This window comes from Indicator indicator, chromosome Z (genome assembly GCF_027791375.1).
Source record: "Indicator indicator isolate 239-I01 chromosome Z, UM_Iind_1.1, whole genome shotgun sequence".
NCBI classification, from domain to species: domain Eukaryota; kingdom Metazoa; phylum Chordata; class Aves; order Piciformes; family Indicatoridae; genus Indicator; species Indicator indicator.
In genome coordinates, this window is record NC_072053.1 from 12,872,143 (window position 1) to 12,896,246 (window position 24,104).

General features: G+C 42.4%; 1 protein-coding gene across 1 annotated transcript in view; it reads right to left on the reverse strand.

The window, feature by feature from the left end:
• The window catches only part of SETBP1 (SET binding protein 1), a 260,174-nt gene that overhangs the window by 84,284 nt on the left and 151,786 nt on the right, over positions 1–24,104 (reverse strand). Inside the window, exon 4 of the mRNA XM_054398103.1 lies at positions 627–4,092. Within this exon, the coding sequence (XP_054254078.1) occupies positions 627–4,092 (3,466 nt within the window). The remainder of the gene's footprint in view (positions 1–626; positions 4,093–24,104) is intronic.

Consider the following 24,104-nt stretch of genomic DNA (forward strand, 5'->3'; position numbering starts at 1 on the left):
TTGTTCCCATCACAGTAGTCCCTTCCCACAGCCACTCAATGCTCAGGACTACTTTATGTGATACCTGCTGACTGGAACCAACAGATTTACACTAGGATTGTACCCAGAGTCTCTATATAGTCAGCTCAGACAGCATCATCATAGGTTCCTCCAGATCATCGCTAGTTATGGGACACTGACCCAGCTCCAAAACTTCCCATGTGTCTGGCCCATCTCATCAACAAAATAGTTTTCATACACTTTGTGGGACAGAGGAAAGACTCTCTACTGGGCGATGACTACCACTCCACAACATAAGTCACTGCTCAGAGGAATGCCTACCTTGCCAACAGATACTATAATTGCTTCTACTGCAGAATGCAATGGAGATATTTTTGGAGGGAGTGGAACAAGATAGGAGATACAGGGGAAGACAGGGCAAGCATTGGTAAAAATGCCATGTAACAACTCAAAGACTTTTAAAGGTTTTGGCTTAATGTGTAACCAGACTTTGGATGTAGAATGGGAGTCAGCTACAAAGCCCCAGAGAAGTTACTGACTTATATTTGCTGTAAATTGAAACACTCTCTTGGTTCAGCATTAGAACTTAAATGCAGTATGGTAAAATAGAATAAAGTCGATCTTACCTGAAGATGCTGAAGAATCATAAGTACTTCTGTCCTTCCTATTAGTCTTGAAGGGCTGAATGTCCTTTTCCCTGTAAGTTCCAAACCCTTCAAAGCTTCTTCTTTTATTTCCACTTGCATCATTGTCCCGCTTCTCACTTGAGGAATTCATTTCACCAAACACGTCCAGGGGCTCTGACCTTCCATTACTCTCAGTATTACCAGAGTATCTCTTTGTGCAAGAGTCAATGGGATCATTGCTTGAGTCACTTTTATCTTTACTCTGTGTCCACTGCTGGGCATCAGAAAGTGATAACGTAGAGAGTGTATCCACTTCAAAGTTACTCTTTGAGCCTTTGTGTCCAGTTTCACAATGCTGGTGCTTCTGCTTCTCCTTATGCTTGCTTTTTTCATTGAGCAAGGAGAGGTCTTTATCTGAGCTGCTTAGCCTTTCACTGATTGCATGGCTGGAGAAGCCAGTGGACTTGCTAGCAAAGAGACCACTCAGATCTTCATGTGTCCCCAATATCCTCTCATCCTTATGCTTGTGCTTATGTTTGTGTTTTCTTTTGTGAAGTCGGCCACTTGAAAGGCTTGTTCCTCCAGCCTTTGGAGGAGCCAAAGAGGACTGCATGTCTCCAAGGCCCATTGCCACAGGTGTTTGTAGGTGCACTCCATGTTTAGCTTTATGCTTGGCAGTGGTGGACATCTTCATATGAGAGCTTGCATGGAACTGGGGTGGGGGCACGGTAGGTCTCATAAATGGGGAAGCCGCTCCAAGCGTGTGAGACAGATACAAAGGAGCTGGATACTGACCATAGTAACCAAGGTTCATCATAGGCATTGATGTGTAAGGCATTCCATAGGGTGCATAGTAACTCCCACTGGGAATAGGGTAACCGAACCCTTGTAAAAAAGGCACCTTTGTCATGGTGTCATTGGTTTTGGCAGGTCTACCACGCTTCTTCTTAGACTTCATGTCAGAGGTCCTGCGAAGATAGAGCAATGGGTCATACTGGATATATGGCACAGGGTAGTAGTGATCAAAATTAATCCTGAAGATGCTGGGATATGGATTTTCATGATAAAAAGTGTAACTTCTATGGGAAATCCTGAACACTTGAAACTTATTGACGAGTTCCTCCAGGTCTGCCAGAAACTGGAGGTCATCTCTGTTCTGCAGACTTTTCTTTTTCCTCTTGTGCTTTGGCTTTTTAATACTCTCATGAGAGAGGAAGTTATCCACAATGAGATGTTTCTGCCGGTGACCATGCCTATTCTTTGTGCTGGTGTCAGATGGGATAGCCTCTGGATTGTCCAGGGTGCAGAAATCGAAGGAGTATCTCCGTCGGGATTCTGAGCTCTTTTCAGCTTGGTCAGAAGTGCTGTTGTTGTCTGTACCTATTCCGCTGTCACTTGGTATGGTTTCCTCACTGTGAGACTCACTCACTGGTGACAGCGTGACTTCTTTCAGAGAACCTATTTCACAGAGGTGGGAAGGTGAATTAGCCATTAACCTGGGTGGAGACAGCTTCCAAGTTCCACTGTGCATTCCTTTCTGGGTTTTTGTAGGAAGAGCACTGATAGGTTGAAGATTTGGCATAGTTTTTAATTCTGAAAAATTAGTTTCAGTGCTTGCAGGGCTAAGGTTGCCATTAGTCCCCACTAACTGTGTCGAAAGTGGATGAATAGCTGCTGGTGACAATGCCACAAGTGACTGCAGGTTGGAAGGCACTGCTGGGTTTTCTGGCTGGCTGGAAACAGGCCTTGAGTGCTTGATGGCTGTCTTAGGTTCTTCTGTCTGAGGGTGCAGCTCTGCTCTTGGCTTTCTGCCCCGTTTTTTACCAATGTAGATAGTCCCTCTTTTGCTGACATTGATCTGCTTCCCTAATCTGGCATCAATGGTGGTTGGCCCAGCGCTAGATGGTGGCTGGACTTTTGCTTTCAGAGCTATGCTGCTGGAGCAGGAGGACAAGATCTGATTGAGAATATTCTTCCTTTTGAGCGTCTTCATTTTATTGATGGTCTTGATGGTCTTCTTATCCAAGACCCCAAGCTTCCCGACCTTTTTGTGAAATTTGAGTTCACTGATGGACTTGTCCTCTCCTGGGACCATCTGAGCCAACTTGGCCAGATTGCGTCTCCTCTTCCTTTTCTTTGTTCCTGGAAATTCACGACTGATTGGACTCACTGGGCTGGTGGACGTTCCCTCATGAATGGTTTCAACGGTGAGCAAAGGCTGCTTCTTTGGTCGTCCTCTCTTTTTCTTGATAGGTGTGATCACAGTAAGACTGTCTGTATTGGTATACAGAGGGCTGGATGGAGTGATAGGATAGGCTGAAGGAGGCTCCACCATCAGCTTCTCAGATGTTGTCATAGAGGTCTCCTGAAGCATAGATTTAGGTTTGCTGCAGGTCCATCGCCGTTTAACTGCATGTTTGGGATGTTGGACCTCAGATAATTTGCTAGCTATTGGAAGATCAGTAGGCAGGAGAGTGGATGTCATAGGTACAGATTTTCTGAGTCTGGTGGCACCATTGAGGGAAGCTTTTTCAGTAAGCACACTGCTATCAATAGTTACTAAAGGGGACTCATTTCCAATTACTTTCCCTGGCTTTGTGACTCGAAGATCTTTTTTACTCCCCTCTGGTTGAGAGACAGTCTTGTTTGCTACTTCACAGCCCAGAGCAATTCCAGAAGGTAGGCTTTTCTCCTGGGTAGTTTTCTCTATGGATGATTTTGTGGATTGCCTTTTTTTCCTTTTGTGGCTGGACGTATCTGTTGTCGGAGACTTTATTGGAATAGTAATTCGCACATGACTGGTGTCGCTTTCACAATTGCTAGTAGAGGTGGGATTCTGATTCAGGGGTGATGTATCCAACACACTATCCATCGAGTAAGACTCCTTTTTCCCTTCCATGCTGTCATGAGATTTGCTGTCAAATGCTTTCTGAGCACTCTTTACCCATTCAATGTCTGCAGTTTGGATGGTTTGACTTATCAAGTCCTTTTTACTGGATTTCTTCTTTGTACTCCCAGTGGGCTGGTCAGGGGCCTCCAGCTGCATACCTCTATCTTGATCACCAAGAGGCAAAAGTCCATTGCACTCAGAGATGCTGCTTGGCTGGGTAGCAGTGCTGATGTTGTTGGGTGAGGGGACTGCACTGCAAATGGCAAGCTCTTTACCACCGGCACAGAGCTGTCCCCATGAGCTGCTGGCACAGGACTTCTTTGCTTGGGATTTGCTGAAGGAAACTCCTGGCTCTGGACTGGGGATCTTGGTGGCACTAACTGCTTCTCGGCTAGCTTCTGCGTTGATAAAGCAGCTTTGAGAAGCGGATCCAGTATCAGAGCTTGTTGACCAGTCAAAATGGTGCTGGTTGCTACTTTTCTGCTGGTGCTTTGATTTTAAGGTGTCATTGGTGAAGTCTGATTGGAGGCCTGGGTCATAGTGAAGAGAAGAATGTTTTTGTGGCCTATCATACACCTGGAAAGTAGGAGAAAATAAATAGGAAAAGAAAAAAAGTTTATTGACCTATTCATTACCCCTGGTTGCAGCTTTTTCATTCAACAGTGAATGACAACTTTTCTTAACCAATGTCCCTGCAAGGGATAGGAGACTTTATAAAGTATTCTTATACTTGAACCAAATTTGCATTTAGATTCATGCTCTGTAAACAAGTTTTGTTTTGTTTTCCCACTCTAAAAACAATGGAAATATTTCTATAAATGCTGAATTGTTAAGGAAATATACTCTATTGATTTTTGATTCAAAACACAAGTAAAATATTCCCTTTCAATGGATGAATGGTGCAACTCAGCCTCCTGGTGAGAAACCGTTTTTCCTAAAATATGTCTCATAGAACTTCTTTAACAACAGCAATTAAGTTCATTGTTACAAACAACGAAAATGAAACATTATCTCAGAAGTTGTAACAAATATGAAAAAACCCATGGGTCCATTTCCCTATGAAGACAGAATCTGTAAAGATTTACTTGCTTAAACTGCCACATTGAAGTCGTCCCCACAAACTTAGTGCTTAAAATCATATGCACAGTGTCGAGTCCATAAGGCACATTTGGCAGGTTCAATATCTGCATGATTCCTTTTCCATTTTAATAATCTGCCACTTGCTATGTTCATAAGAAATATTTTCAATATGATCCCTAATCCTACAGCAGCTCTTCAAATCATGGAGGTCACAGTAAGGGCAGAATTATGTTGAAAACTGTCACAATGAGCAAAAGAACGTCTAGTCTTCTTTCTTGGTGGGCCTCCTTTAGCTAAATAAATCATATTTGTTCCAGCTGTAAGCTTTTGAAAAATTTCTGCAAAAAAAAAAAAAGGGCAATTTTTTTTTTTTTACTTCCACTAACTGGCTTCTTCCAGCCCTTTGTTTTCTCTTATGATATTTAGGATCTTATTTGTAAAGCTCTGGACCAAACTGCATTTTATACACCTAGGACCACAAACAACTGTTCTTAGCAAACTGTAATGACACCATTCCAAATGCCAAATAAATGATGAAAGACTCGCATGGGTAACCACAGAAAGAATAATAGAAAACAACTGCTAAGTGTCTCGTGTTTCTGCAAACACCCTGTTGCAATTAAGTTTCTATCAGTGGCATTACATTACATGTCCATTTGGGGTGTTTGCAAGAGAAAGTTTTGGGGCAAGGAGATAGTCAGAACAAGAGAGTTTTGAGGTAGAAAATGAGGTGTTACCAGTTCTGAGCAACTGTAGAGGGATTTGAAAAGTACTAAGCACCTCCAAGCCCATGCTGGATTATTTAGTGACCAGTAAACATCACGTTATTAAGATAGATTGATGTTTATATCCTTCATGTGAATATAAAAGTGGGCATGTGGCTTTTTTTTGAATAAGCAATGATGATGAAGTTGTTCTGGTCCATTGTCCGTGGAGTAATCAGAGACTCTCAAGTCCTGTGGATAGCTCAGCTGTCATGCACATGGATCAGCCATGCTCAGGGAAAGCAGAGATTTCCAGGAATTGTGGAGTGAGAAAATGAAAGCATGCAGCTGTGGTGAAGCTGCAGATGTCGTGGGTGAGCGACACCCAGTTTCTTCAGCTTGAGGAAAGAGCCAAAAGCATAAAACATCCCTTAGGGGAATGAATCAGTTCCTCCTTCTCCTCCTCCTCCTCCTTGCAATGTCCTCTCTTATGCAAGCCACACAACACAGAGCAGCCATGACCCACACCACTCATGCCTTCTTTCAGAAAATGGAGCCCACCTCAATCCATGTCCTTGGGATGTGAGGGAGTGGTCAAAAGGAAATCAGTGACATTGGCACTGATATTGGACAGTTCGTTTCATTTTATTTTTTTAAAAATGGCATAAAGCTCCTGACCTTCATTTTACCTCAGTTGTTTGGAACTTCTTTTATTCCCAGGCCACCAGTCTGGCTACAGTGTCAGCTGGGCACAAGGAGGTGTGTGGCAGGTGGCCATTCTCTGATGATGTACATACATGATGATGTACATGGAGATGAGGACCCCTTGCCCAAAAACCACATGAAACCTCATCTTTCCAAGGTACCATGATTTGTGACTTAGAAAGTCCTGAAAATGATGAGCTGAGGCTACTATTGACCAAGAAAGGGAGAAGCTCCTTTTGTATAGGTCTTGACCTTGTAGCTGCAATCAAAGCAAGTCCTTAACACTCATGCTATTTCTGAATTCCTGAGCTGTGAAACTAAATGATCTGAAGAATTTCATCTGGGAAAAAAAAATCGTATATAAAAAAATTAACAGGGTTACAGTAGTGAGTAAAATCATCATGAGATGGCAAGACCCTGGACCCTTCAAGTCCACCACACACACAGAGAACTTTACTTTAAAAGGAGCAATAATCTCTGATCCATGTTTAAAGACAGTTAATGAGGGCTCAGTACTCAGAGGTTATATAAGTGATGAATGCTGATGTATCATTTGGTTCACCCATCCTCATTACCTTGGCCTGTACATTATAAAAAGAAGATGATGCAACTTCCAACATATGGTAGCCTCGTCATCACTCCAGAACCACAAATGACCAAAACATCTATCTTACAAGTCATGCCTATGTCATGAAAGGTGCAAGCTCTGGAGGTACTTTATCACACACATAAGCACTGCAATTTCCAACAGGCCTTCAAAAATGACCAGTCTGCAGGATCAGGGGCATCCATTTCCTAAGTAGAATGTCAATATTATGTATCTGCTCAAGCACCTAACAGTCCACTAGGTTTCCTCATGGAACTTCTTTCAGTGTAATATTACTACTTGCTCTATCTTGCCAGACACATCCATATCACTTCAAAATAATTCTTGTGCATCATAGAAACCAGAGATCTGCAGCAGACTGGTTTTCATTGACTGCAATGGACATGTGGGAACTGCTTATCTTAAAGCACTACTACAAGAGTTGAAAGTAAAACAGCCAAGTGTATTTTACTACCTCTATATGCATGTGGTTGCTATCTCATTCCATTGGTCCTAATGTTTATGCTTCAGTGTTCCCTGCTGGATGAGCACCAATTTAAGAAGCCAATAAACCTCAGTGCAGCTAACGTAAGCCTCTGATGAACTACCAGTTGATACCAGAGCTGTCAGTATGGTGAGGGCAAAAAAGAGTTCTTCAGAAACCTGTATCTTGATGCCTTTCATGTGAATTTATTTGTCTACAAGTATGCAATAGACCTCCATAGGTCTTGGCAAGGGGCTGTTGACTTGAATGGCCACAGCACAGCCAAGACTGGCACCAAGAATACCTGATTTTTCATGAAAATGGAAAGATTTGCTCTTTCATTAAATGAGATTTTTTTCAGCATCTAGATATTCTGCACTGGGTTCTGGGTTCCTTTTTTTTTTTTTTTTTTTTTTTTTTTAATGAGAGTAAAGACGTAACTTAACCCACGTAGTTTTATCACATCTCACCAGACTTGTTCAACGTTTCTCTTGATAGCCGCACAGAATTTATGCAACACGATCCAGCACACACTAAACCTTAGACTGAAAAAATAAAGTTTGAAACCTCTTAGTAGTAGTACACTAAGTAGTATACTAAGTACACTAATGACAAACTTCTGAGTTTCAGTCCTCTGCTTTGGCAATGGTGGGTAGACCTATAAGCTGGACTATATTGTAGCCAGCAAGTCAAGGGAAGTGATTCTGCTGCTTTGCACTGCCCTGGAGAGACCTCACCTGCAATGCTATGTCCAGCTCTGGAGCCCTCAGCACAGGAAAGACATGGACTTGTCAGAGCAGGTCCAGAGTAGGCCACAAAAGTGATCAGAGGGATGGAACACCTCTGCTGTAAGGATAGACTGAGACTTGGCACTGTTCAGTCTGGATAAGAGAAAGCTCCAGGGACACCTTTCTGTGGCCTTTAAGTATTAAATGAAGGCCTATAAGGAAGATAGGGACAGTGTTTTTATCAAGGCTTGCTGCAAACAGGCAAGGGGCAATGGTTTGAAACTAAAAGAGGGGAGATTAAAACTAGATGTAAGGATGAGTGAGAGTGGCACAGTTTGCCTGGAGAGGTGTTCCAGGGCAGGCTGCATGAGATGGTGAGCAACCTGATGCAGTTAAAAATGTCACTGCTCTTTGCAGAGAAGTTGGACTAGATGACCTTTAAATGTGCCTTCCCATTCAAACCATTCTGTGACTCTATGATACTAGCAACTGAAAAGCACTGGCCAGAGAGTAGGGGAGGTGGGATTGTGTGTTTATGCCTGTTTTGCAAGACCTGTGCAGCCCTGCACCTGCAAAGGTGATCACTCCTCTTAACAGTTTTACTCTGGCATGCAGCTCTTGCAACTGAGGGAACAAGACTGTCTAAGCCCCATGATGAGTGGCACCCTACTATGCAAGTAGTATCTAGCAGCAAACTCCATACCTCAGGGACTCTTAATTTAATTAATGGATGTCTTACTCTGCCTCACCTGAGCTTCTTCATAAATCTACATGCTACTTCCAGTCCCAAAGGAAAAAGTGGGAGGAGATGCCAGCAACCAAATCAAGAGCTTAGTATACTACTACTCCTCCTCCTACTTATTATAAAATAAATATATAAATTAATGTAACTTAAAAAAAAATATACAATTACAGAAACCCATCACCAAAAAAAAAAAAAAATAGAAAAAGAACACTTGCTGATCCCCTCTCCAAACACACCTTGCTGGGGAGGTAAAACACATACAGCTTGTCAAGAATCTGGCTTGCAAATCAAAGTTAATATTACAACACCCCCTCTTTAAATCATTCTCAGATCCATCTGTGTAATGGCTTCTCAAGTGTAATTCCCTATTAAGAGGCTTTATCTGGAGAGATAAGCAGCTGGTTCCCATGTCACTAATTGCTGTCTGCTGTGATTTTAAAACATCTGCACCATTGTGCTCTTCATTTTCATATTCTAATCACCCTGAAACTTGAAAAAGGTACATCATTGATTGTTTCTGCGGGTTAATTAGTACACAGTCTCCTTGTAGAGACAATTTAAAGGCAGTCAGAACCTCAATCAGCAAGTTTGTTTTAAAAATTAATAACACTGGAAGCGTCTGCGGGGACTGGTATCTGCAATGACACATCAGAACGTGCTCTTGGGACATACCATCCTTTGTTACCTTCATATGCTGGATATATATATTAAAAAAAAAATAAAAAGAGGAAAAGCTTTCCAAAATCAGTAATGTCACTTAGAGTCTTGGGTAGTTCTTGCTTTTACCTCAAGGCAACCCCTGCTTCCCCAGCAAGAACGAATCTTATCAAAATACCACATAATACCTATGAAGTCTATGAACATGTAGGCCACTTTTGGTAGCAATTTTGCCAGCTGAGAACTGGCACCTCATTGAGAAATCCTTGGTCTGAAGCTGTGAATGTTTTCAAGAATGTTGGCATTTGTTCTCCTTGCTACCTTGGCTGGCTAGTTCTTAGGTCACCAGGTGCTGTCTCCAAGTCATTCACAGAAGGATATCAGCTCAGGCACAGCGTTGTGCTATGGCAGAGACATTACATGCAAACTGGACCTTACTGAACCAGCTCAGAGCAAAGGCAAGCCTCACTTCATACCTGCTTTGACTTAAGCTTGTATTTGAGAGTACTTCAGACAATTCTGATAGGTCTTTGGTGTCTAGCAAAAAGTCATGAGATTTTTTCAAGACAATGAATCAATCTGGTGGCACTAAGCTTAAGCAGAAAATGCCATGAGCTCTTCTGAAAAAATCAGATTCTCCTTCATCTTAAACACTGGAGAAGCTCCAGGTGATTTGTTCCTCTTAAGGAAGCTTTCTGTTCTGTTTCTGCTTCCTAGACATGCATGAAAACATGTTACTGGAGAATAAAAGCCCTTTGAGAGGAAGAAAAAGCCTGATATTTCCAGCTCCGACACACAAATAAATAGTCATGGTTTAGCTCATACTTTTGCTCAAAATTGGGCATTTCATCTTGTCTTAATTGGATCTTTACAAACTGCTCAAAGACTCTAATTAGAACTACAGGGTGGAGACAGCTTATGTATTTCGGTGAGTATACTGAGTCTTCCTCTGTAAATAAAAGATGACAAGCAGAGAAGACACCATATTCAAGGGCAACTTAATTCTAGCCTGATGACTTGCAGTTTGAGTAGTCATTGACATGAAATGTCATCAGTTTATAGGAAGGTTTTGTGATCAAGTCAGGTGAGTTCATAACAGAAAGGGTTTGAAATGGTTTCAGGAAGTCCTTTAGGTCCTTGGTGAAAAATCAGGGAAGAGGGATCACCAACTGACAGATGATACTTGCTGGAAATGCAAACAGCATCTTCTGAGAAACTACACTGAGTCTGGTTCAAACTGATGTAGGGGCTTTAATTCAAATTAAAATACTTAGCAAAAATATGTTAGTAGACACTGATATAAAATTCATCATTACTGTCCCAAACAAGAGGGATGGTCCAGAGTAGTTTTTGTAATTTATCACTCTTGGAGTTTATTCCTTCAATAGCCCAAAGACCAAATACCACCACGTTCATAGGAGTGAGAATCATTCACCAGACAGTGAAAGACAGGCAGGAATTATCATGAAGCTGCAGTGAGAGACTACTTGAGAGCAGATACAGCATGGGGTGGGAATGGGTTAATTAAAAGCAAAGCATCTTCCTATCTGTGTCCATTCACACAAACACTACAGACTGTGATACATGTCTTGCGCAAATCAGAAGGATCTTCAACGAGGCTGCTTGAGATCCTTCCAGATTTGCACTCCCAATGCCATGCAGTTCTGTCTTCCCTGTGATAGTTGTGGAATTCTGTCATCACAGAGAAAATAAAATTTCAGGTTTGGAAGAGACAAAGCAATGCACAGAGACTACTAAAGGGGGCAAAGATGTGCACATGTTTGAAAATTGTAACTTTTTCATGAATTCCTGGTAAAGAATGAGAGTCCAAAGTTATTCCAAATTAATTTTGATGCCACTGGATGCTTGGCATAGTATTTCAATCTTCTGCTGGATTTCAGACACTTCCACTTTTCATATACAGCGATCGAGGCTTTTCTTTGGGCAAATTGCAATAACATGTTGAATTCATAAAGGTAAGATTTGGTGCTGCAAGCTCCTCTGCTATTTACTAGCTGTACAGACCCATCTCTGCACATATTTTATTTATCAAGTGTTTAAACAACCCTGTTCTTTTCAGGGCTTTGTATTAAGCACCAGGTCTGCGGAAAATCTAAATAAGGGGATTTTTCTGTCATCTCCAACAAAAAGCTCATCATCACCAACACATAACAATGCAGTTTAAATATCATGATTAAGCATAACACAGTTGGCCACCTCAGTTTAGGCAGCTGGGAGAGAAAAACTGGGCACCAGTTAATGTGGATTGCAATGGGACTTGTACAATCTTGCCCATTCATTTGGTGAGATAACCCTGGTTCAGTTCTAGTTTGGCCTCAAGCCAGTGCAAAGATTTGTAAATGAGCTTTTCAGACATTACATCCACGAAATCAGGACTTGCAGAGCAAGGCAGTTCTGCTAATCTGCATGCTTTTGTTTGTCCGAAAGCATTGGTAATGAACTTAACAGCAACAGTCATATTAAGACTTTATTATTCATGTATAAAACATATTTCATAGAATCATAGAATCAGTCAGGGTTGGAAGGGACCACAAGGATCATCTAGTTCCAACCATCCTGCCATGGGCAAGGACACCTCACACTAGATCAGGCTGGCCAGAGCCTCATCCAGCCTGGCCTTAAACCCTTCAGAGGTGATATACTTCCACAGAGCTCAACTTACTCTTCCAAGCATGTCGTTACGATGTACATCCAGGTTTCTATCTCATCCTGCTTTTCCACTTTAATCTGTAATTTTGAGTTGTAGAGGGCAATGTGTATCTTTATAGTGACTTGGCCAAAGTCAAACAGCAAAAGGATTCCAAGATGGACTAGGACCTGCATAAATGTGAGCAGTAAGTGGTTCTGAAAGGTTTGTGGTGTTGTCCAAGATGCTAATACTTCAGCATATCTCAGATCTCTACATTGAAAATAAGGGTATGAGAAGCTGTGCACTCTAAGTTTTAAAACCCTGCAATGCTTAATTTGTATGGAAAGATTTCTTTCATCCTTCATTTAGTATAGGAATTGCAGTGTTACCCTGATTTTTTTTTTTAGCGAGGACTGGGGGAAATATAAATGACTTTTCCGATAAGGCCAGTGATTCTTTCTGCTGGAGTTAAATAATTTGATTTAGAATTAAATGATTTGATATAAATTAAGTCCTTAAATGTCAAGGAGATGCTGAATTCACCTGAAAACAGGCATTTAGAGAAGCTCATCAAAGCTGTGAGCTCCAGTCAGGTAACACATCATTCTTTTAGCATGCACTTCATTTAGCACTTGCCGACCACCAGATAAATTCTTTCAAAGCACCCTGACTGCAGGCAAAGTCTGGCATGAAGTATTGCATGTACTTTAGTGAAAAGTCCAGAACTCTGCCAGAACATCTACCTGGCACAGCTGGCTCAAAGCTCATGAAAACTTGCATGAGAGCTCAAGTATGCAGTATCTTCCCACCTCTGTGCATTAAGATCTCAATCCTGTACCAGGAATCCAGAGAGAGAATTGCCTATGTATTCAGTAAATTCACCCTGAAAGGATGAACTTAAGTGATCTGCAGCAAAATGTGGAAGATTCACTCCCTTTGGAAATTCTGCCTAAAGAGGTCATACATGACAAATTTCTGCCTGCACTGAAAAGTCACTTCACTCTCTGAAAAGCTAGCAAATGGTGTTGGGTGTACCATTCAGATATGGGACATGTACAAAACTCTCTCAAACAGATGGTCTCAGATCTTCTTCCAAAGTAGGATTCCCCTTTGTTTTCACCAGTAAAATAATCTTCTGATTGGAGGGAATAGGATCACACTCATCTCCCCATGTACTGCACGCAGTCTTTTTAATTCTGAAACTGCACTAACACTTGCTTCGTTTGCAAAAGCCTACATATTAAGTGGAGTTTCAAAAGCTTTATCCTCCTAGTTTGCTTACAACCTGTGCCTGTTTTTCACCAATGTTGGCAGGTAAAAAGTGATCATTTTCCCCTCTCCCCTAGAACCTGCAGAAACTGCATGAGGTGGTAACAGGGTATTTGCTGCACGTGCTGAAGAAGACCAAAGTATGTCAAGTGTTTCTGTTTCTGAACTAGAGGTGATGTCTCTATGACACAGTTACTGATGAGTTTAGTCCTCAAACAGGTGACTTTAAGGAACCAGGTTTGAAAAAAAGACACCCAGCACAGCAAAATCACAAAATTAAATAAACCTGAATGCTCTTCTGTAAGAACCATTCTCTGGAACTGGCTCCTTGCAAACAATTCTTCCACTCTGATGCTTTTACAGGATTCCCACCACACCCATGGCATAGGCTTTCCCAGGTTTTCAACCAGGCTAGCAATAACATTCTTGAACAGCAACAACAAAAAGATAATGACATAAAGTATTTCTGTGGCAATGCTAGGTAAGGTGATGATGAATTACTCCACACTTTTGGGGGCATTTCTGTGCTTTTTCTCTAATGATGTATCTCTTTTAGATGTTTATCCCTCATCTCTCCTTCCTCACCTTCCGCCTCAGCTATGGCAAATTCACCTTTACTAATAAAACTCTAGCTCAAATAGCAGGTTTTATTTAGTGTACTATAAAACCAGTCATTTCTCAGATCATAAAAGGGCCTTAACTGGACTGTCTCATTTTGCTGAAGTGAGTTTTCTGGTGGAGCAATTCTTTCTTCTGAATGCCACAGTCCCCCACTACAAGTATTTATGTACCAAAATAAAATCCAACTTTCTGTATTTTATTAAGTGTGAATCTCCAGCGGAAATCCATTTGGGAGCTGACCCTGAGATTTAATTGTCCCTTGATTTTATACTTTCAAGACTTTCTCAACTGTTTTCACAACAGCAGCATCAGGCTAACTAGAGTTTTATTAAGGCATTACTTAAAGGTCCTGACCAAGTTTAGTTTTGGCTTCTACACAGATAAATCAACAACAGCACAGACCAGAAAAAGCGTAGGGAACAGTGGTCTAGAAAAAAGGACCACAGAGCACTCCAAGCAGTTTTGTACTTGAATGACATCCCAGACTTTTGAGGCTTCTCATTTAAGAAATAAGGGGTAAAATTCAGCTTATGGAGTCCCCAGTCTTTCACTGATGAGGTTGAATAGGCAGGTGGAATGCTTTTAAATATAAATTCAGACCTGGGACCTGCACTCAAAAGGCAAAGCTTGTAGCTCTACTGGGTCAGGACTTGGCATATCCTGTGCTGAAGATCTGGTCTGGAGAAACCCTTACATTCAGTGATTTCAATGCACAGGGGCCCCTCAGGAGTGGAGATAGTGAGCCCAGATGGAACAATAGTGTGGTACCACCACCACTTTAGGACATTGCCATTTTAATTGCCCTTGTTCCAGTAACTTACCTAAGTACATTTATTTGCTCTATACCTGTTGACGAAGCAAAACCATTCCCAGTTCTGTTATTGCTTTCTCTTAAGTGCTGTGTTCTCAAGCCAAGCAACTAAAAATACTAACATTGAACATACAATCACTCTCCAAGCAGCTTGTCACACAGGGTAGATCAGGAGCAGTCAGCACACATTTCAGACATCAAAGCACAGTGGTCCATCTTTTCAAAATGTAACATATCCTGTAGGATTGGCATTGAAACAATTGGCAGAAGATAAGTGTTTCGAAGAGCTACTTGAGCAGAGACCGCGAGACTAGCTGAAGAAGAGGTGAACCTGATGTTATAAGCATCTGAGATACACAATGGGACTAAAAATACATGGGGACAAGAGTGCCACAGATCTTTAGTTCAGCACCAACACAGGGCTTGAAGCCAAAGCTAGAAAAACTGAGATAAGAAACATGGCCCACATTTTTAATAGAGGGTATAAATAACAATTAGAACAGCTTATCATTGCAATAGACTGTCTATTAACAGAAGTTTCTTTTAAATCAAGGCTGGCCACTTTTCTAACTGGTATGCATTAGGGCATGACAGCTATTGGACTTGTAATAGGGATACATTTAGGCAAATCCCCTGGTATGAGTCATGCAGGAGGTTTGACTAAGTGATCACAAAAGCTCTTTCCAGCCCTAAAAATCTGTGACTATTTATCTTCTCTATATCCTCCCACGTTTAGTCTACCCTAGTGTTAAGTGATTCCAGCAACATATCTTCAATGCCTTCCTCCAGGAGGCTATATCCCAGACTAATAAATCTCCACATTTAGAGCTTCTTGTCTTTTCCTCTGGAATAATTTCCAACTCTAGACATACATTAGTTCTGGATTCATCTCTATAATTCCTTCTCATCCTTGGCACCAAAATAATATTTCGTGTTTTTTACAACTAGTTTCACTTGCCATATCCTCTGCTTGTAAGTGGTGTGTCCCCCTGGTACAATAGAGTTGATTTACTAGGAATGGCCTAACTCAACAAGACTGATGAGATGTAGTTTTTCCCAGACAAAGGATGGGCAGTGCTGTACCACGCATGGTTCTGCAAGTGCAAGTGATGCCAAATGCCATCAGCTCAATGCACTTAGACTACCAAAGTGACACAGGGTAATTCCTGTTTCCATTCCTCTGTGCTGGCTGAGCACGGACTTTCAAGAGAACAATATATGTGAAATATTCCTCCAGACCAACTCTGTAGTCACCAAATGGCTGTGAGCTGGCTCTGTACTTTAAGAGCAGGTGCCAAGTCTGATACCTAATCTGGATCTGTCTCATGGACATGGGTAAAGCAGCATGAAATCAAAACATCTTGAATCTGAAGACAAGAAGAACTGTGGAGTTAGTTTTAGACAGTGGCTACTTTTTTTTTTTTTCCATTTTCTTTCTTTTCTGTTTTAAATATGAAAGAATGCATTGATTTTGTTTATTCTGTTTTAGATTTCTCAGCTGTTTTGTATGCTCCATTACAGTCTCAAAACATGACCCCAGATGCCAACCTCTGAACCACTGGGAGGAGTCTCTGCCTAAATCGAAATGTCAACCTTGGCCTTCTGAAGGGTGGTTGGGGTATTCTGGGATGCAGGAGGAGAAAAGAACCCAAAAGTTAAATCTCAAACCGCTATACAGGAACGTTGTTTACATTGAAGTCACTGATGTAAAGACTATTTGGTGATTGCTTTAAACGTATTTCAAATAAGAACAATATATCCATTGCACTCTAGGTGCACTCTATTATTACTCAATAGTTGCTCTTTCTTTTTGTGTTCTTTCCCTCTTTTGTTCTGTTTTTCACTAGACAATGCATATACTTCTGCATACTCTCCCTTTAAGGATTACATGCATAACTATTTTCTGCAACCAGAGAGAAAATCCTGAAATCTGTGCAGATTCATCACACGACCTTATCAGCAGTTGCGATGGGTGGCCCCTGTGGAATACTGTGGAAAGGGCAAAGCTGGAAACCATGCACTTAAAGTGCCAGAGATTTTAGTTCACTGTGCAGCAGGTGCAAATTCTGCTTCCACAGACTGTTCAGCTTGTTATGGATATCTGAGAATTTGGGTTCTCCCTGACTAGAGGTCATAAGATTTATGACAGTAAAATTTTTTTGCCTTTATTTTCTTTTTCTTCCTTCTGGATTAGGTAAGGTGTAATTGAGGATGCTAGATATCTGCAGGTAATATCTCCAAAGATGAAGAGAAAAAGAGAAATAAAACTTCCTGGCATTGCCTTCCCCACATGTAACATATTTGACATTTACTGTTTTAGGTGAAGGCATTATTTTTAAATCCCAGTGCTCTGCACAAACATGGGTGTGTGTTTCAGTGCTGCAGGCACACTTAGGCAGCCAGCCAGCTGGTATTCAGGGAAGTATCAGACATACAGGTTCTAAAACCAGGAATGAGTGTTTTTTAAGATCTTTTGATTTGTGGAGATACAAAAATGTCTTATTCTCATATCTGCAGTCATAGCATATCCGAAACGTTCTACCTGCCCCTCTGTGCATATGCATCTGTGTAGGCAGGCATTTAATTTTAAAGAAGAACTTTTTTTTCTCACAGAAAGAAATCCCAGACAGTGGGGAAGATCCACTCTTCAGGTAATTACACCAGGAAAGCTATCGAGCCTATCCACTTCTCATCAAGCGAAGGACATGGTCACAGACATGAAGCAACCTCATGTTTCTGCTGCTCAAACTCACAGCAACCTACATCAATTTAAATCAGAACATGTGCAATATAAGTGGATTTCCCTGCCTTGCAGACTTGTCATGCTTTTCCTGCCTGAAAAGGAGGGGGCACTTCAGACAGAGGCTACAGCTCAGCAAGGCTGTCTGTCGCTCACAGGGTTTTCCTTTGAGCAAGATAGGAAAAAGGCTGTGATTAAAGCAAAGCCTTTGTGCTTTCAGCTCCTGCCTCCAGAAACAGAACCAGAGAAAGCAGATGCTAGAGTAGGAGGTAAAATAAGAAATTCTGGTCAGGATTTGAATCCAAGTTTCTTCCACATAACTGAGTTTGTCATTGCCAAGGCTGTAGCTTGGAGTGACCTGGTCAGGTGTGAGACCAGATTTTTAATGACACCTAATGAAATATTACAGGAATTGGACCTCCAGTCCTATATACAGAAAAGCTTGCTGCAGCTCATCGTTTGGAATAGATGCATAGCTCTTGCCACCAAATTCTGACCAACAAGTGGTTTAGGAGCCTAGGTTCCCTATATAGTTAATGACACCTCCAGAGAGGACATCCAAACATGCTACCTCATTCCACTGCCTATACAGAGCAACTAAGCAGCTAATTCAGGCATCTCAATTAGACGTCTATAGGAAAGCATGAATAATATAGCCCAGTTTACATCAGTGGCCTTTCCTGCTTCTCCATATCAAACTCAAAGGGGCTGAACTGTAACTTTACAAAAATTGTACTGAAATACTTCCTGAGCAATAAAATGTACAGAATACCAACCAGTTCTTGGAAAAGCATTTTTTTTTAAGAGACCCTTGAAGTTCTTCTAAAACACATTTTGAATGCATTAAGTTGTGATTTACTTGGTGGCTGCCTAATGTCATCCCTTCTGCCTGAAGAAGAGATTTTTTCATTCCTCACCACCAAGCTGTAACACCACAAAATCTTAATTTGAACTCTTCTTGAATGAAAGCCTTCTCTTTCCTTTTTGAGGTAAACCATGGAAGAGCAAACAGATAATCTTGAGTACACCACAGTCTCTGTGTCTTTTTCTCACTGTCCCGAGGCAAACAAAAGCACTTTGAAAATAAAAAACAAAGAACTGACTTATGTGCATAAATCAAATTTAAAATCAGGTTTGGGGTTTCTTTTGTAAGTGTGTCGGTGTGAGCTGAAATTCCCCCCCACCGACAATAACCAGGCTAGCTCAGTCTGGAAGCAAATGAAAAGCTGTATTTACAAGCAGATGAAATGCAATGAATATGTACAAATATACAAAATTCACAACATTTACAAATATATACAATCAACAGAAAAGCACAACCGATCTCCCTTTGCTTCCCCCCAAGGGGACCCTCCCAAAGGGGCCTCCCTCTCCCAGGAGCTTCCCCCACAGACTCCCCTGGACAGAGAAGCAGAGTTTAGTTAGAGCAGAAAGTTGTTAACTTAGCTACCAAGGTCAGTACGTGTTACCTTCAGCCAGAAGAGAAGAAGAAACAGCAGCCAGACAGCCCAGCAACTGCCCCCACTGCCGAACGCAGAATGTGCAGAATGCCTACTTTGTTTTGGGTAATAGTTCTTAAACATTTCTATCTATCCAATGGAAGTGTTTAGAACAATCGTTATTTTGCTTTCTTACACCCAATAGTGACTTATTTACATTCTTTCACTTTCTCTGTTCTGAACTTTGCAAGGAAAAATTAAAAAGACAGTTTCAAACCACCACAGTAAGTTAACAGAGGTTGACATTTCCTTGTACTCTCCCTGAAAACGCCACATTGTAATAAAATGGGTATTTGAAAACAGAGAAAATCTGTTACCAGGAATCAACATGGTCATACTGTTCAGATGATCACATCTAGCTTCTTGTTCACCTTTCATTCACTCACTTGAGATTTGCTCATCAGTACAATCTCAAGTTACGGCTATTCTGCTAACCACAGAGTACAGTACTTGACCACAGGAAAACTGCAACTGAGCCAGCTGCCTGCTGCCCACAGATCAGCACCATCATCTGCCTCTGGGCATCCTTTACTTCTGCTTCTTCTATAGGTCATTTACAAGAAGAGCACCCCTGCTCTATTTGTGGTACTTCTGGAGAGGCTTCCTTGCATTACCATACCCTTAATAAGCAGTGCATAATTCAGAACAATCAGTCAAGTGCAAACAATGGCTGTAAGACCAGAAAGACTGTCCTCTGCTGTAATTAAATACAGTTTAAAGTAGGCAAGGGTTTTGACTGTTGGTCACTGTTCCCCAGCCTGATGGGGAGGAAGAAGAGAGGAAAAAAAAGAACACATAATTATGAAGAATGCTCTGTCTAGTGTCAGAAACTAACCTGAGCATGGGGAGTGGAAGTCTTACATGGATTACGTGGATTTTGACCACATTGATTCTAGACCAAGCTTCTGCCTTACTTAGGCACCTTTTGCAGGACTTGCATCCCCTTTTCTTTCTTTCAATTACCAGTTTATCATTCTTGTCACATCCAGCTATTTAACCTGAAAACATGCATAACTGTGTAAGCAACCATGGTCTAACTGATCTAGGGGTTTGGAGATATTGTTGTGTTCTTGTGTCTGCCACTGACTTAGGCATTCCCTGGTGTCTGATATGTTCAGGACAGTAATGTGATTATTGGGCAAAACTGAAATGCAAATTTGGCAGACGGTTCTAACCACTCCTATTACATACATCATTATTTAAGTAATTCTGCACCTGACCTGCTGGACCTTGATGGGGTGAATTTATCTAGAAAGGGCAAGAGGGTACTAGCGTTGGAGTTGGCAGGGCTCACTGGGAGGGCAATAAACTAGGTCTGAAGGGGGTGGATGAGGAAATCATTCTCCCTGGAGAGGAGAGAGTGGGACAGAAATCGGGGTTAATTGAGAAATCAACAGCCCAGCTGAAGTGCATGTACACCAATGCATGCAGTACGGGTAACAAATGAGAGGAACTGGAAATCTTGGTCCACCAGGAAGACTACGATATAATTGCCATTACAGAAACAGGGTGGGATGATTCACATAATTGGAGTACTGCACTGGGGAGTTATAAGCTCCTTAGGAGAGAGAGGTGAGGGAGAAGAGAAGGAGGGGTGGCCCTGTACATTAGGGAATCTCTTGATGCTTCAGAACTTGAGGTTGCAGATGAAAGGATTGAGTGCCTGTGGGTTAAAATCAGAGGGAGGCCTACTGACATCCTGAGTGGAGTCTGTTATACACCACCCAACCAGGATGAGGAGGCAGATGAAATACTCTATAAGCAACTGGAAGCTGTCTCAAGATCATCACACCTTGTTCTTGTCGGTGATTCTAACTTGCCAGACATCTGCTGGGAATTTAGCAGAGAGGAGGCAGTCCAGAAGGTTCCTAGGGTGTACGAAGGACAGCTTTCTGATGCAGCTGCTAAGTGAGCCTACCACGGGTCATACTCTGCTTGATTTGCTGTTCTCAAATAGAGAAGGGCTGTTGGGAGATGTGATGGTAGGATGCTGTCTAGGCTTCAGCGATCACGAGATAGTGGAGTTTTCAATATGCGGGGAAATAGGGAGGAGCAGTAACAGAACCCTCACTTTGGACTTCCAGAGGGCAAATTTCAGCTTGTTTATTAGGAAAGTACCCTGGGTAGCAGCCCTTAAGAACAAAGGGGTCCAGGATGGTTGGACCTATTTCAAATAGGAGCTCTCGAAGGCACAGGAACTGGCAGTTCCCACATGCCGTAAGACGAGCCGGCGGGGAAGGCGACTGGCCTGGATGAGCAAACAGCTCTTGAAGGATTTAAGGACAGAAAAGAGGGTTTATCACCTTTGGAAAGGAGGGGAGGCAACTCGAGATACGTTTAAGGATGTTGTTAGAACATGTCAGAGAAAAATTAGAGAGGGAAAAGCCCAGTGAGAACTTAAACTGGCCACTGCTGTGAAAGACCAGAAAAAGCATTTTTATAAATATATTAATGCTAAAAAGAGAGGCAAGAAGAACCTCCACTCTTTATTGGACCTGGAGGGGAATATTGTAACTAAAGATGAGGAAAAGGCTGCTTTGCCTCCATGTTCAACAGTAAGGCAGGAGGACATCAGGATAACTGGCCTCCTGAATTGGTAGATGGGGTCAGGGAGCAGTGTAGTACCCCTGACTTCCACAACGAATTAATTTGGGACTTGCTGAGCCACTTGGATACTCACAAGTCCATGTGACCAGATGGGATCCATCCCAGGGTACTGAGAGAGCTGGCAGATGAGCTGGCCAAGCCTCTCTCCATCATTTTCCACCAGTCCTGGCACACTGGAGAGGTCCCAGATGACTGGAAGCTGGCCAGTGTGATGCCCATCCACAAGAAGGGCCAGATGGAGGAACCTGGAAACTACAGGCCTGTCAACCTGACCTCAGTGCCAGGCAAGATTATGGAGCAGATTGTCTTGGGAGCAATCACAGCACACCTGAAGGATGGCCAAGGGATCAGGTCCAGCCAGCATGGATTTACGAAGGAAAGGTCCTACCTCATCAACCTGATCTCCTTCTATGATCAGGTGACCCGCCTGGTGGATGTAGTCTACTTGGACTTCAGCAAGGCTTTTGACACCGTTCCCCACAGCAAACTCCTGGCCAAGCTGTCAGCCTGTGGCTTGGACAGGAGCACTCTGTGCTGGGTTAGGAACTGGCTGGAGGGCTGAGCCCAGAGAGTGGTGGTGAATGGTGCCACATCCAGCTGGCAGCCTGTCACTAGTGGTGTCCCCCAGGGATCAGTGTTGGGCCCCATCCTGTTCAATATCTTTATTGATGATCTGGATGAGGGGATTGAGTCCATCCTCAGTAAATTTGCGGATGACACCAAGTTGGGAGCAGGTGTTGATTTAGAGGGTAGAAGGGCTCTGCAGAAGGACCTTGACCAGCTGGACAGAGGGACAGAGTCCAGCATGATGGCATTTAACAAGTCCAAGTGCTGGGTGCTGCACTTTGGCCTCAAGAACCCCATGCAGAGCTACAGGCTAGGGTTGGAGTGCTGGAGAGCAGCCAGGCAGAAAGGGACCTGGGGGTACTGATTGACAGTAGGCTGAACATGAGCCAGCCGTGTGCCCAGGTGGCCAAGAAGGCCAATGGCATCCTGGTCTGCATCAAGAATAGTGTGGCCAGCAGGACAAGGGAGGTCATTGTACCCCTGTACTCAGCACTGGTTAGGTCACACCTTGAGTACTGTGTCCAGTTCTGGGCCCCTCAATTTAAGAAGGACATTGAGATACCTGAACGTGTCCAGAAAAGGGCAACGAGGCTGGGGAGAGGCTTCAAACACAAACCTGAGAGGAGAGGCTGAAGGAGCTGGGATTGTTTAGCCTGAAGAAGAGGAGGCTCAGGGGTGACCTCATTGCTGTCTACAACTATCTGAAGGGAGGTTGTCACCAGGAGGGGTTTGGTCTCTTCTCCCAGGCAACCAGCACCAGAACAAGAGGACACAGTCTCAAGCTGCACCAGGGGAGGTTTAGGCTTGAGGTGAGGAGAAAGTTCTTCATGGAGAGAGTGGTTGGCCATTGGAATGTGCTGGCCAGGGAGGTGGTGGAGTCAGCATCCCTGGAGGTGTTCAAGAGGGGACTGGACGTGGCACTTGGTGCCATGGTTTAGTAGTCATGAGGTCTTGGGTTACAGGTTGGACTTGATGATCCTTGACGTCTTTTCCAACCGTACTGATTCTGTGATTCTAAAGAACCTGTTTCAGTTTGGGTTTTTTTTCCAGTTCTAGGGGAGGCCCTGCTGAACTGAGGGTGTCTGCACTATTTCCTCAAACAAATATGGGCTAAAAGGCATTAATTTAAATGAAAAAACTGTGAGTGAAACTCATTAAGTTCTGAAAATCTGAGTTCATCGCCTTCTCTGGAAGGCCCTGCCCACCAACAAAATCTGTAACTTAATGAGAATCCCCTTACAAGAAAACAAGAGGAGTAGGTCATCTGATTTAAGCTCCAGTGCTCTGATTTCTATTGCCACTAGGGCAGCAGCCCCAGGACCCAGACAAGGCACCTTTCACCATCGGCCAGGTGCGTTTGTGTGGAACCAACACCCCTGACTTTTAGCTGCAAGTGTAACTAAAATGTGTACTGTGCCTACTTGTTTGTTGGGCAAGCAGCAAGAGCTAATGCAACAGGGCTTTTTGTTAGTGAACTGAAGAAAAAAAGCTAGAAGTTCTCCCTTCCAACCAGTATATCCTGATAGGAAAAAAGTAATGTTTGGCCTTTTCAGGAGAGCAAAGCTTAATGTAAGAGTTAGTGAGCTAGGCATCAAAGCAGCACAAAATCCCTTCTAGAACACCTGAGGGGTCATATGTACTTGTTTAAATTTTCTGCCTATAATACAGTAACATGGACAGCAAACAAAGCCAGGCTGCTGTCTAGCAGTCTGCCTCAGAACCAGTGACTGCTTGGGGAAAGTAACTGCAAAGCTATGATGTAACTCAAATGGAAGTATTACTAGGGATATGGGGAGACTCACGGATTAATTAAATAAGCAACAGAGACACACCCACACTGCAATCCTCATTTATTCAAAACCCTGACAGTTGTTTATGGAGAAGTAAGTGTTGACAATTCACTTGTCTTGGATGGATTTCTCCCAGAAAAAAAAAAAAGAAAAAGTAAAAATAGTGCTTTCACAAAGGCTGATCTCATTTTCTTGTAAAGGAAACACACAGGCATAGATGCGTATATGTATGTGTGTGTATATATATATATATATATGTATGTGTATATATACACACACACACACATATATATAATAATTAATATTCCCCACAGACACTATATACAGAGAAGGTAATATTACTGC